A 14,865-nucleotide genomic window follows, 5' to 3' on the forward strand; every position below is an offset into this window, starting at 1 on the left:
CACCTTTCAAGTGACAAGCAAACAGAATGGCATCTCCCCCCCTCCCAGGTCCAGCTTGCAAAAACAAGCAAAATCCACAGGCACTCTCAACTTATCTTGGTTACTCCTACAGCTCCTGAAAAGCATCTTCAGTTCTATCCACAGAAGTGCTTCAGTGAAAACAGTTACTTTCCTAAGTTAAAATAATGAAACTCTACACTGTACCCTATAAGTGTTCCAACAGTGCACTTCAATCTACAACTATGACGCTCAGCTATGAGATGTTGTGGCTAGCAGGAGACCCACAAATGCATCATCATATATTCAGGTTATCACCTTTGATGCAGGGTTTCTATTCCAAAATCCCTACAATCTAACACAGCAGGAGAGAGAGAGGGAATACAAGGGGTATCTTCTCCATTTATACGAACAGGGAACTAAGGTATACCCAAGAGGTATTTACGTACCTAAATATAAGAGCAGTTAGGGGCAGTAAGAAGGCAATGGAAAAGCTGGTGAATAGAAGATACATTTAAATCACGGGGTAGACATACCCCACAGCCCACCTTGCGATTTTTCTCACACAGCTGTGAAAACTGAGCACCTGGTCAGAGGTTCCCTTTTGTCCTGTGTGTTTTAATTTTCTTCACATGGAAGCCAGGAAACACAAGTAGATTTGTGTGTTTGGATCCAGCCCAAGAAGGAGCTGGGACACAGTTAGGACACCCACTCACATCTACCACCTGGAAAATCAGTTCACATTTTGCTGTTTACAGACTGAGAAACATCTTGGCTTTTTTTGTAATATCTAGGTGTGGTACTTCAAGAGGAATGTCACTTTTGTTCCCATGCAACTATAAGTCTTGTATAAAGCTAAGGTTCAGAAGCATAGCAGTCCTCCTAATACCTGCAGCGGTATTTTCTTCTCTTTCACTAATCACAGGCAAGTATGTAAGACCTTACACCCTGCATATGACCCAGTTACTTCACCTGGTTGGTTTAAGTTTCATGAATAAGATAAAACAATAAATAGAAAAGCCAACGACAATAGTTCCATATTTCCGAGTGACTGTTAGGGTTGCTACTAACAGTGCCGGATACAGATGAACAGTACAGGTAAGAAATGCCCGTCTTCAGGCATTTCATCTTTTGTGATTTCTCCTCTATATAGTTCACAAACAGCAATAACGCACATACCTGGAGGAGCTGGCGAATAAACAAAATAAGCAGCTAGTTTTGAAGTATCTCCTTTGTTTTGTCTTCTAATTTTATACTGTTGGTCCTGAGATACTCACTTTATAGTTCATATACTCTTTTATGAATAAAGGGAATTCCGCTTTAGGGAACTTGGCAGTTCAGGGTAAGTCAAGTTCCTTTATCTTTGGCTCACAATACCTTTACTACAACGTGAAGGAACAATGAAGACAGGGAAGGAATACCTTCAGGTCATTTAGTGGTGTATCTGTAAAAAGGTTGAGTTCATTTCTTCAAAAACAGATATTCAAATGACAAAATACAGGATAACCTGTATCAACCTGTAGCATCAGCCTGGCAGAAGTAGGACGAGGATGTCTTCACAGCAGAGAGGGCCCAACTCCAGAGCATCATGGGGAGTGCCAGCAGAGCAAGCAATGTGACTGTCATCAAGGCACTGATGATGTGAGTACCACTGGTGCCACAAAATTAATGTATCTCACACACAGAGATCACTGTTCCCAGAAAGAGCATGAAAAAAGTGAAAAGTTAATTTTTTTTTATCAATTAAAGCTGTATAACCTTATCTGAATATTATGTATGCATTTCTGAAGCACCCATCACAAGGACAAAACAGTGCAAGACCAAAGCAGTGTAGATTTCCCTTTTCCTTTTTATAGTCATTGGAATATAAAGGACCACTGTAAGCTCTAAGAGGCCTGACTGTTGGAACAATCCTGGAAAATTCTGTTGGAACCAGGCAATTCAACCACTGCAGGCAAACGTCAAAAATTAAGGCTAATCTTGGTATTGAAGGAAAACCGCTGTTCACAGACTCTATAAATACGTACTCTTAGGTGTTTAATTGTGGCAGGATTTGCACTGGTATGCTGTTGTTGCGAAGTAGAAGAGAGAAGAAAGAAGCAAAACAACTTCTGACAGCAAAATAAAGTATGTATTTTACTTCAACTGGAGTTAATGGCAAAACTTCCTGACCCTACTGAAGTCAGCTCATTTTATACAAAACAAGAAGATGAATCACTGAAATATCACCTGAAAAAGCACATAAGTATTACTGATTAAGCAGCTTGTATTTAACAGGAAATGTCATTTTATTTCCACTGTTGGAATTTCAAAAAGATTTTAGAAAATAGTATCAGCTGTCACAACAGTCATCGGTACCACTTACATGTATAGAAACACTGAGATCAATCCATCTTAAAAAAATATGTAAGAAATGAAAAGTTCTAGCAAAGTTTAGTCATCCCAGTCTTCCTTTGAGCTCCAGCATCAGCCTGCAGATCTCATCGGGAGACTTTAACAGTGGTCTTGTTAGTTGCTCATTAGTTATTAAGACAACACTTGAAAGGTGCTCATAACACGCTACAACACGTTTCCTCTTGGTATGATACATTTTGATACTTAAGTAATGGAATTAAATGGAATTTACTGCAGTAAAGTAAGAATCCATTCTGCATCTGCTGTGATCCCATTTCCACTGCAACCAGGTTAACTTATTTAACTCCTTAAGTAAGTTAGGCAGGAGGAAAGATTTTTTTGCACCGGTTTTAGTTCACACAGTAAACGCAGCCATGTACTACAGCTCCTTATTTGTAAAGTCAAGGAGAAAGACAAAAGTTTTGCTGCTGGTTCTTTGTAAAATTGCTCTGCTTCTGTTCAGACTTCTGAGTTGCACTGTAGCATGACTTTGCTCAGCTGTTTGTAAAACGAATTTATTTGTGTTCTAATATTACCCTTGTAAAGAAAATCCCTTTCCTGTATTCTTTGTGTATTAAGTAACAATACAAAAATGCTTTTTACCTAATAAAACATTAAAGGAAAAAGGAAATGTCACCTTTGAAAATTTCTACAAATTCACACCTACCATAACAGTGGTAGTATCCTGTTCTATGCGGAACATGTCAGAATTTTTGTTAATAAAGATTATTAGCCAGGTAGATTTTAAACAACATCATTTTTCCTGGCAATTTAATAAAACTCTTCAAATAAGACAGACAAGTATAGGGTTTGTATTTAAAGTGCTCTTTATCTGATGCAGCAAGTATTTAGCCGGTATCCTTCTGGTCTCTAAGTAGCACTTCGCAGATGATTAAGGGCAAGGCCGAGGGGAAGCAGAACAAACTGTTCTAAGTTGTAGCTCTTGGTGAAACAGACCCTGGTGCCAGGTGGTAGAGTACTACCAGAGCATAAAACAAACCCAGCCTTTGTGGTTGAAATATTACCATGCACACATGTTCTTGCCACAATCTGAAGAGAAGGCAGATGTTAGTGCCTGGGATTTGCAGTTCCCTGCAGTTAGAAAGCAAGCTCAGGGACTAGAAAACTCACTGAAGGAAGAAGCAGCCATCAAATGAATGCACGGCGAATGTCCATGGGGCGGCCCCGGCTGGGTCGAGGTAGAAACCTGTCATTGGGACCAGCTCGTCCTGGAAGTGTAGGGTTTGCTCCAGGCAAGGAACCAATTGGGTCAAAATGTGGTCTGAATGGAGGAAACTGGCCTGGTGCTTCTCCTGGGCCAGGAATGAGTGAGTTAATTGGGTCGCCAACATATGGAAGTGTTGGTCTCTCATCATATTCTCCACCAATGATCATTGGGGGATAAATTGGGTTGGATGGAAAGGGGTTGGGAGGAAAGGGATTAGGATAGAAGGGGTTGGGATGAAAGGGGATTGGATGAGGTGTAGGGGGCAGAAACATCATGTGCCTCCATCTCAGGGCCTCCTTCTTCTGTTTCAACTTTTTCTTGTATAGCTGCAGACAGAAACAAAGGCATTTTTAAGCTCTAGAAGTGATTTGTGTTCCACCTTCAGCAACGGCATTCGGTTCTGCAGCACTTCTCAGAAAAGCACTCCTCGCCAGTCTGAAAACCTAAAACAGCAACTCCCCTGCCTGCCAAAGACCAAACACAGCACCTCTGGAAGACCAATAACCCATGATTTGGGCATGCATCACGTAACTTTTTGATGCTGTTTTCTCCTATTCTGACCAAACTCAACATATGTATACAGAACACCACACTTTTAAACTAAAATTTAACTCAAAGTTACTGCCTCACAAAGTCTATACTTTCTATTCTCAAATTAGTCACGGAGACTAATCACAGAGAAATTATATAAAAAAGCCACCTACTTCTTTCCAGTCTGTGTCACGAGGTCTTGCAATAGGATCTACAAAGAGAAGCAAACAATTAAGAAAAGCGATCTATTTTAAGTAGCCTTCATGCCACAGACACACACGGTTTTGTCAGAACTTGAAGAATCAAGAGATGAAAAAAATCCACTTTTGTTGAATACATTTTTCATAAAAATAATGCATTTTAAAAAATATAAAGCTCCATGACCATTCAACAGGTAATCTACTTGCACACCCGTTCTACCTAAAGCATCATCTACAAAAGTAGAGAAATCCCAGTAACACTGTCCCCATCTTTCACTTCTGACTGCACTTCCCATGATCACCTTATTTCTTCAATCTCCTGTGAGAAATTATAGCAGGAATATCTCTTCACTTCACTTCCTAATATCTGCAATAGCCAGTACACAAAGGTAGCCAGGGAAACAGATGAAAACATGGAAAGTGTGCACTACACAACCAGAAGAACTGTGTGGTCCATCAGTAATGGCTCAGCAGATCATCACCAGTTTTCCTGGCAGAAAACTGAGCATCCACCTGCATTACACCTGACGAACTGTACTGGTCAGTCACAAATGACTGCATTAATTCAGTGTTTAAAAATCAGAAGTGGTTGCCTGACGAGCCTCTTATGAAAAATCTGTCAGACCTAATCCCTCTGTTCACATGAGAATGTAATTAGAAAAATGTGTCTCAACATTACCTCGGAAATCTCGCAGATACATAAACCTCCATAGAAGCTGGTCATTTGAAGCTGTGTAAAGATCACGGCAAACAGCAGAGAGAGAGATGAGTGAACGGACATCCAGAAGTCTGAAAATCCGAAGCTTAAGCTCAAGAGGAAGGACCACTAACCCAAACACATCTGGCAAGTTCAGAGCTACAAAATGGAGAAAATAGAAGCGTTACCTAAGTGGTGCAGAGCTTACTCTATCTCTAAAGACCATAAAAGAAAGGACGGACATTACAATCGTTCCCTTAAATGTCCAAGTTACACCACTTTTCTCAGAACGTAGTGTGATGTGACTTCTTATAAAACAGATCTCTTGCAACTCTTAAGTACATTTACTGAGTGCACAAAATAGGGCAAACGGCACTTTATACTGACCACTATTGGCCACTAAGCCTAAGAAACATTCCACATACCTAACTATGTTTATAGGCTACAGAACAAAGGAATAGGTAGAGAAAAAAAGACCTGCCCAATTTCATAAGCCCACAAAACCATACTAAATACAGAGCACATGCTTCACATAAAATCTTCCCACACTGAAGTCTAGAGGGAATTCCAATGAATAGTCTTCAGAATACAAAGCTGAGACCTTTTATGGCAATATCCATGCAGTGAAAGCCTGGCTTCCTACTGCTTCACAAACACCAGCTTGGGTTACTTCCTACCATCCTTTCCAAGCCCACAATGACCAGTTACTGAGTTACTGGAGTTAGACTTCCAAATATGCTGCTATATAAATTCTTCTGCTTTGACAAAGTAAAATGGATCAAAACTACAGAATTACTGCCACAAAATTATTGTGGTATAATTTTCTCATCGCGAAGTGTGGAAAGCAGCCACTCCAGTCTCTTAAGTCAGACTAGAGCAATCAAAAATTAAAACCAGGAAATTATCATTATATTAACACTTTCCAAGATACAAAGATTAATATAATTTCTTTAAAATGTATAAATTACTTGATGCTTACTCTTTATACACCCATCACTAAACAGCTATTTGTAACACTTTTCCTTCAAGGCTTTGTATGGACCCCCTTCCCTCCATCCTCAAAAATGAAGTACCATCTCTAAGTGTAAATATTTTCTCTCACCTTGTCGGGCAGCAGCCAGAAGAGAGTAAACCAGCTGGTCTTTAAAGAGACGGGATAATTTCTGAAGATCTTTGTAAACACCTGCAACCTTTTCTATCAAAGAAGAGAGGTAAAAAGCTTATTTTCAGGAGGATATAATGCAAAAATTATATAAGAGCAGAAGAATTACATTTTTCTTATAACCAGAAGTGAAATCTGCTTGTAATCTTGATGGGAATGGCTCTGCAGCTAGAGTGTAATAATCATGCAATAAATAATTCATCGACAAACTATAGACCAGTTCCGTGGTCAGGCGAGGCTTTCCTTTGGCCTTAAAAAGCACTATTAAGAAAAATACTTGAGTTCTTCAGAAACAAACTGACTTTCAAGCTATCAGAGCTTCCTCTGTCAGATTTCAAAGCTCCTGTGTAACATGCACCTATGTTGTAAATGTCTGAAATATTCATTTTTCTGACAGGAATGTTTTTCCCTTCTGTTCTCTGAAGAAAGAGGAGCCACAAGACTCTACCATTATATTGGACACATTTCAGTGCTCAGTTATTCTTCTAAAGCCTTTCAACTAGACTTGTACATCAGCAACTGGGGCTACCCAAGACAAAGCGCAGAACACTGAGCCAGCCTCAACTGCCAACAAAGCAGGTCATATACTTCAGAGAACAAAAGGCTGATCAGGTTTGTGCTTGCAAGGATCCACATCTATCTGCCTTTCTCTCCTCCCCGCCTTGGTTTTCCCTCTAATTTTGGCATGCGGGAGAGAGCTATGTGGTCAGCACATGTCTTCTGACAAAAAGAATATAACAATTACAGTGCCACGACAAGAGTGTAGGTACCATCAGCCTCTGAAGTCCTGAGCTGCCAGGCAGAAAGCAGGTATAATCCAGCATTGCTACCCCAGAGATTCACACATATGTTTAGCACCTCATAAGTAACAGGCATACGGGCCAAAGGATGACTCAGGTTTTGAAAGGTTCTTTCCTTACACTGTTAATCCAAGAAATTCAAATTGTTTTAACAGCCAAATGTTAGTGAATGGCTACACTCCGAATTCCTTTTACCACAAAGCTATGACTAACCTAAATGGTAGCCACATTTTTATTTTCTTGCTGTTCTGTAGCTATTTGGTCCTCTGCTGAAGTATACCCTTACCCACTGCGTCCCCTCTTTACTTTTCAATTTACTACTATGAGAATCATAGATCAATCATACCTGGCTCCTGAAAGCAAACAAAGGATGCTGGCAATAGCTGTATTCTCTTAACACCTTTAATCTCTTTGTTGATTTTTAACGTTGCTGCAAATATAAGAAAAAAATACATTTCAAAATTTAAAACACATTGAGAGATGACAAAGACCACTTCATTACTGCCTTACCCTTCAGAGGTGTTTTACTTTCCTCCCTTTCCAGATCCCCTCAAGGAAAATACTCAACTACAGCAAGCAGCTAGACAAATAAAAGTTTCAGAAAAATAAAATGGAACTTAAAATAGAAGGGAATAAACAAAGATCTTGGTGACACAAACCAAGCATTGCCTCGGCATGATCAGTTACAAGTTTTACAAATAAACATAAAAATTTTAGTGAGATATCTTGAAAATAGAATCAAGTCCCAATTTAATATTGGTTCTGCAAAAATGTGAAAATGCTGAAATGCTAAATAAAATATCAAAAAGAAAGGAAAAAAAAAACCAAAACCAAAAAGACCTCCAAAAAACCACCAAGTGGTATGGAAGTTGCTTCAAAAATTTAGACTCCCCTAAATTTTCTGGACTGAATAACTAACTACTATTTTTAAGACCACAGTTGAACCATTAGTGTGCTACAGGAAGTATTATAGCTAAAGAATACATAGTCTGGAAGTTGTCTCATGTTCTTTGCAAGACTTATAAACAAGACAAAATATTGTAGCTGGAGCAAATCTACCTCTTCTAACGTTTGGCAATGTATAGGAAAGTTCCTATGAAATGAGACAAGAAACAGATTTCTACAACATTGCAAGGAAAAGGCCAGATGAATCTCCTAAGTATTTATCCGTTCTGATTAGAGGGAGAGAAACAGTTAACATGGAGACAGGAAATGCCAAGAATATTCAGCATCAGGAAGTGGCATCTCTTAGACCTCAGCAACCTGGATAATCAAGGTGCAGTTCTAAATAGAGTGCATAAAAGCACATTTAAGTTTCCTCTTGCTAAACAATGGTGATATTTTGCAACGTGCATCCGGGATTAAAACTTGACTAACTTACCATTAATAGCAACAAGATCTCCCAAAGGCACACAAGTCAAACCAGCAGAACCTTCTTCGCAAAGGGGATGTGTGTACTGTAGCTTATAAACACCATTCCCTCTCCATTTCTCTGGCATAGACACTGCCTTGGCTTCTGTCCCCTAAAAACATACAGAGATAACGCTGCCATGCTTTAGCAATGTACCAAGACTACGGGGTGAAAAAAGAGAATTAAAAGTTTGGAAATGCCAGAATGCTGCTTGCAAATCTTAGTTTAGTCCCAATGCACATTGTAACAGACTATAACTGCATGATTATGTACTATTTTCCCCAAGACTAACATCAAATCTAAGGAGAAGTTTAGTAATTTTTTGTCCTGTCCCAGTTTTGACAAGGAAGGTTGTTCAGCGAGCAGACACCTATTTCTTTGAGACATATAGTCATTCTGTCATTTATTCCAGCATTTTGACAACTCCTGCATGTACTTTAATTTACTGCACAAAAAACATGTTATTGCACGTTTTCTGTGAATTTACAAGGTCTAAAAGGGCTTGAAGAAGCAGGTTAGTGGCACCAAAGCCTAGCTGAACTTAGTTGAAGTAAATAGGGAATTGGAGACAATGTTTTTGCAGACCTAGGCCTTGTTAACCACCATCTGAACAGGATACATTTGAGATGATACTGATGCTTCTGGCAGTACTTCAACAAGTGCTACCATATAAGCACATCTACACAAGCTCAACAGTATAAAGCAGAAACAGCAGGCTATCAGCTGGGTCCCAATGAGGCTGAGGACTGAAAAAAACATGGGGATAGGCCTCTTCTCTCACACCTAAAAGCTGCTCTAGTCTTTAGCCTTAAGGCTTACTGGTCAGGGAAATTAGAGAAGCCGATACTTCAGCAGCCCCTGCTGCTGACTGACATACACAAAGACAGACACTGCTCTTCAGATGCATCTTGTATCACACATTCCCATTGTGCTCCACAGCTTTCTTATACTGACCAAGAAATTTCCTGATTGGTTGTGCACCTACCTGAGGTACGTAGCCTGTCTCCATCATGAGAAGATGTACTAGAACAATCAAGGCATCAGTGGCACTGGTACACTCAGCAGAAAGGTAGAGCATCTCTAAGGAATGTGGTATTTCACCATCAGCAGCTTCACTGCACAGCATGGGTTCAGAGGGATAGGAACCTGTACCTTCTTCCAGGTCATCTTCTGGGACTAATCCAGAAGGAAATTCTAGGCTGGATCCTGCCTTCAAGGGAAAGCAAAACACACCTTTGTTCAGAAAATTACACCTCTACATACATCAATATTATTTGTCTGCTTATTCCAGCCCTCACAAGCACCAAGTCTAAAGAGAGCATCTGTCATTTAGTGGCCAGCCCAGCTCAAACCACAACAACGGATTTCTCATGCAAGTTGTACAGACTCATTACATCTCCATTTTCTAGCATCCCAACTGGAGACAGGAATTATACACATAGCCTCTGTAATTTTTGATGTTTGTAATGCAACCCCTTTCATAAAAGGGTCTGCCATTTGATTGCACATACTACTTGAAGACAAAGTAATAATATATTAAACCTTCATCATAATATTCACAACGTACACAGGAATAATCTACTCGCTGCAGTACCACCATTTATTTAAACATAGCCAACATACATGGCAAGTAACCAAAATGGTAACTCAGACTGCTTAGAAACACAATAGACCTAAATAGCTGAGGGAAGCGTCAGGGAAAAAAAAAAAATTAATGGAGTATATCTGCTGACACTTCAGCAGTACTGTGGTTTTACTGTGGCTTCCTTTCTTCTACCAAAATCACACCATATTATTACGTTAACTGATAAAACTACTCATAGACACATTTAAAAAAAAAAAACAAAAAAAACGTAGTGAATGAAAACTATAAACAGATTTACCCAGGGAAAGGGTCAGGAAAGGGAAAAGAAAGTCTAAAGGAGCTGTAGCTACTTCTCCCGCACATCCATACCCAATGGCACAAGACACCCCCATGTTTGTATGAGACTGGCATCACCATCCACCCATGGAACATCCCTTCTCTTACTAACAGCAATGCACATGGCCCCAGTTAAACATAGATTTCCAGACTTCTAGAGCTCTTCTGCAATGACACCTAGTTGCTTAAAAATTTTCCTGCCATCTTTCACCACATTTTTTGGAGGAAGATGTGAGAATCTTTCATCTTGCCTTTGAATATTAAATACATGTGAATCAAATACTTCTGCACAGCTTACTATTGTCTGACTGACACACATAAGGAGCCTACGTGCTCACAGCACCATGTAAGGATTATCGTTCCTGACAAGAATCAATAGGACAATGGTGCAGCAACATTTTTTTTTCATTACTTACCATTCTTTTCATCCTACATCTTAATTTTCACGTTAAAATAATATTTTTTAAAGACCACTTATCCATATACCTCATACAAAGGTTGTATCAAAGAACATTTTGTATTTGAAATTAGTTCCAAAACAAAAAACTACTTGCTTCAAAAGAATGTTGGAAGACAATTCCTTCCCAGCTTCTCAAGCTCCTGCCTAAAAAGGACAGGATTGTATAATGAGATAGACCATGGCACTAGGCTGTACCTGCAGAACCTCCTCCAGGGAGACTCCATTCACCACAGGACCAAGCTGCTGGTGGGAGCTGTTATCTGCTTAACTATTGCATGTACTGTCACACAGAAAACAAACCCCTGAGTAATATGCAAAAAATGTGCCTATTGGCTGCACGAAGCATACGGGGTCATACAGATGTACATCTATGAAGCATGAGGCAGGACCTATCGCAGGAACACAACCTCCATGCACAAGACAGACAGGCCTCACTCTATGGCAGGCTGTCTGAATCATAGGGAACTGTTACAACCTATTAAAAAGGAATTATGCACTCATATTGTGAGTGGTTCTTGTGAGTGGTGTTTCCAACAGGCAGTGTCTGTTGCATTTGTTCAGTACCTAGAAAGAGTCTCCTCAAGAAGACAGCACTGAGGCAGGTAAGAAACACACTCCTAACTTCGTTATGGGAAGTGCATGTTCCAGCAAAAACATTCAATCCTGTAAAAGTGTCAGACCTGAAACATCTCGGGGTCTCTGAACTAGCTTCCATATCACAGCTAACAGACAAGGAATAGAGACAAAATTTCATCCAAATAACTAGCTATATATCAGATAAGTATGAAGAGCCAAATATTCTGAAGAGATTCTTCACTATGTAGTTCAGCAACTGACACAACAAGATATCTTCTTTTTGTCTCGTGTTGTACAGGGCGATTCTCATGTACTTACCCTCTCATCACTCTTTTGAACTTCCACCTGAGCTTTCTGTTTGTCAGATTGCTTATTTTGCCCTTCTTCTTTTGGACTGTTGGACTGACTTTTGTTGGAGGTCAAGGTGGACGGCTCATGACCATTCTGAAGCGGGGGAGGAGTAGAAGGAGGAGGAGGTAGGTTGGGTTGTCCATCTGCTTCTTCCAGTAATAAGCATATCAAATCACCAGAAACAATCCCATATGAAGCTAAGGTCTTCTGATCTTCTGTGAGAGCATCTTTTCTGTTCAATGTTATTGAAAACTCGGTATCAGAACTGCAAAATAGAAAAAAAGTAAGGAAACATGGTTGGCTTCACCTGGGTAACTGCACAGAGAGGTATAGTTAGAAACGCATACTGCACACTACAACAGTATTATGCTGTGGGTTTTAATCCATTAATAGTTAGCTATATATTAAAGGAAGAGTGAGAAAAAAAATATGTCATGAAATTATTTCCCCCATGTTTCTCTCCAAGTACATTTTAAGTAGACATAGCTGCTTGGTAAGTATAACTTCATTTACAGTAATTGCTCAAAAAACATTTATGAAGGAAAGCAAACAAGTGCCCTCAAAGTTAGAAGATATCACACCTAGCAAAACAAGCTTTAAACAAACTAGTGGCTGAGATTATTTAAAAACAAGATGGTGTTGCAGACTCAACAATCTTGCTTTCTCGATTAATCAAAACATTCATTTCAAAAGGTCAGCCGCTGCCCTACAGCATGCTAGTTGCAAATGAGGGTAATAAGAAAAGATGCCTCAGGTCAAGCACTTACAAAAAAACCCAAATAGAAATGATCAAACTGGTTAGCACAGAAGCAGCTACCCAGTATCAGCTATGAAACACAACCACTGTGGCAAGACAAGCAGAAACTTCCGATTTCTCCTGCTGACACTGCTACGCAGCACAGTGCTGCCCTATCAAATGGGCATTTCACCAGTGAAACATTTGTACATCACACCTCATTAGAGGTCTGTGAATACAAACCCTTTAGCCACCACCAGAAAATGAGCCCCTTCTGCAGGCGTTTCTTAAATTGATTTTGCAGACTTTACTCTCCTATGAAGGCTGCCAGGAGTTCTTCATAGATAAAATGTTTAACAAATTTAAACCCAGAGATTCTCCAAGAAGCCCGCAAAACTGTAAAACTGACACCCTACAAAAGTTTTTGTATCGTAAAGTCCACATGGAAATTAATTCAGCTCTGGCTGAGCTGCAATCCGTATTTCACAGCTGAGCATTTCCCAAAGTTTCACCTTCCTGTTCTGCAGTGAACAGCCAGGAAGGAAAACTGGTTTGAAGCTGCAGTGACCCACTGTCCCACCTCCAGTGCTGCCGCAGGGCCTATCGGATGGAATCATAGAATCGTTTTCGTTGGAAGAAACCTTTAAGATCAGCAAGTCAAACCATTAACCCAGCACTGTGAAGTTGCCACTAAACCATGTCCCTCAGCACCACATCTACACACCTTTTAAATACCTCCACTTCCCTGGGCAGCCTGTTCCAATGCCTGACAACCCTTTTGGTGAAAAAGTTTTTCCTAATGTCCAATCTAAACCTCCCCTGGCACAACTTGAGGCCATCTCTTGTCCTAGCACTTGTTACTTGGGAGAAAAGACCAACCCCCACTCCACTACAGCCTCGTTTCAGATAGTTGTGGAGAGAAATAAGGTCTCCCCTCGGCCTCCTTTTCTCCAGGCTGAACAACCCCTGTTCCCTCAGCTGCTCCTCACAGGGCTTGTTCTCCAGACCCCTCACCAACTTCATTGCCCTCCTCTGGGCTCGCTCCAGCACCTCAACGTGCACCTGCAGTGAGGGGCCCAACACCGAACGCAGGCCTCACCAGCGCCGGGCCTTACCAAGCCGTGCACGAGCTTTAGCAACGCGCCCCCGTCAACCGGATAAACCCTCCAGGCCGGCAATCCTCCAACCCCCCCGCGATGTGTCATCCAGCCCCTGGGGGGAGCCCCGGTGCCCCCTGCCACAGGCAGGGGGGAGGGGGGCGGCTCGGCGGGAGGTGGGGCCGTCGGCGCCACGGGCCCAGAGGGCGGCACCCGCCACCCCGTCCTCCCCCGCCCGCCCCGCAGGGGGCAGCTGCGCCGGCGGGGGGAGGGGGGGGGGGCGGGGCGTGGAACATGGGCCGGGCCACGGTACGGGCCGGCCTATGACACTGCCCCGCCGGACCAAGCCCGCCTGCGCGCGCGCTGCCTCCCCCGCCGTCTCCCCCCAGCCGATGGTTCGCTCCGCACGCTACCTGTACCCCCAGGCAGGCAGCAGGGCCCGGCGCAGCTGCGCGCGCAGCTCCCCCAGCGTTGGCTCCGCCCCCTGCACCTCCAGCGGCGCCGTCCGCTTCTGCACCCGCACACGCAGCTTCATGGCGGCGGCGAGCCTCCGCGCCCGCCCGGCGCCCCGAGCGGGCCCCGCCGGGTGGCGGCGGTGGTGGCGGTGGTGGTGATGGTGCTGGCGGCGGGGAGCGGGCGCAAGGGCTGCTGGGGCGTGTCGTTGTTTTGGTCGGCGCGGCCCCACCCCCGCGGCCCGAGGCGTGGCGTGGCCCGTCCAGTATCGTCCCGATCAGTGCCTCGGCGTGCCGCGCTGCGGCCTGCGCGGGAGCGATCGATGATTGGGCGTTCGGGCTGTAGCCGCGCATGCGCCCGGAGGGGCCAGTCCCCCTCACGCCGAGCTGTCAGTGGAGGGGCGGTGGCGGCCGTTGGTTCCGGTCGTTTACAGGGTGTCGCGGTGCTGTTGAGCAGGGCCTTCTCCCCCCTCAGCGGTTTATCCCCGCCGGGCTTGGAAGGGGATAAGCCGCTGGCGGGAGTGGTTTCTGCCCCCAGGGTGCAGAAAGGGGGTTTTTTGGGCCGCTTTGCACTCTTCCCGCCTCTCCAGTGCAGCACCGGTTTAGATGTTCTTCTAAAAACGAAAATGCCAAGGAGAGCCTGTGGCTTGGCAGGGCGTCACACTCCGTTGGCGAAGTTAATGGAAACAGGCCCTGAAGGAGGATTCTGCCCCCAAGAGCGTTTAGGTTTATAAAGGCACGTGGGCTTTTTTAAGGCACGCTACCGAATTGTCATCTCGGAGGTAATGCTTTAACACCTGCAGTCAAATAATCTCACCAAAAGTACAGACTGTCAGAAGTGTCACTTTACAG

The 14,865-nt window shown here is 42.8% G+C and overlaps 2 protein-coding genes across 2 annotated transcripts in view; one reads left to right on the forward strand and one right to left on the reverse strand.

The window, feature by feature from the left end:
• Nucleotides 1-1,415: 1,415 nt before the first annotated feature.
• On the reverse strand, nucleotides 1,416-14,283 carry FBXO7 (F-box protein 7). Its single transcript, XM_074580544.1, has 10 exons — nucleotides 13,975-14,283; nucleotides 11,696-11,993; nucleotides 9,406-9,630; nucleotides 8,391-8,532; nucleotides 7,356-7,439; nucleotides 6,150-6,242; nucleotides 5,030-5,206; nucleotides 4,324-4,361; nucleotides 3,523-3,945; nucleotides 1,416-1,688 (listed from the first exon to the last, which is right to left on the reverse strand). Exons 1-9 carry the CDS (start codon nucleotides 14,094-14,096, stop codon nucleotides 3,541-3,543), a joined length of 1,584 nt encoding a protein of 527 aa, XP_074436645.1. The 5' UTR covers nucleotides 14,097-14,283; the 3' UTR covers nucleotides 1,416-1,688; nucleotides 3,523-3,540.
• The window catches only part of LOC141737585 (bactericidal permeability-increasing protein-like), a 28,796-nt gene continuing 28,105 nt past the window's right edge, over nucleotides 14,175-14,865 (forward strand). Inside the window, exon 1 of the mRNA XM_074572530.1 lies at nucleotides 14,175-14,739. Within this exon, the coding sequence (XP_074428631.1) occupies nucleotides 14,175-14,739 (565 nt within the window). The remainder of the gene's footprint in view (nucleotides 14,740-14,865) is intronic.

This window comes from Larus michahellis, chromosome 1 (genome assembly GCF_964199755.1).
Source record: "Larus michahellis chromosome 1, bLarMic1.1, whole genome shotgun sequence".
In the NCBI taxonomy this organism is placed as follows: Eukaryota; Metazoa; Chordata; class Aves; order Charadriiformes; family Laridae; genus Larus; species Larus michahellis.

Bases quoted from the DNA above. Each gene is read 5' to 3' on its own strand.
- FBXO7 (XM_074580544.1), bottom strand. From the start codon at position 14,096: ATGAAGCTGCGTGTGCGGGTGCAGAAGCGGACGGCGCCGCTGGAGGTG. The intron at 9,631-11,695 runs GTAAGTACATGA...TTTCCCTTGAAG, and splicing joins TTCAAAAGAGTGATGAGAGG to GCAGGATCCAGCCTAGAATT. The intron at 4,362-5,029 runs GTAATGTTGAGA...TTCTCTTTGTAG, and splicing joins GTATCTGCGAGATTTCCGAG to ATCCTATTGCAAGACCTCGT.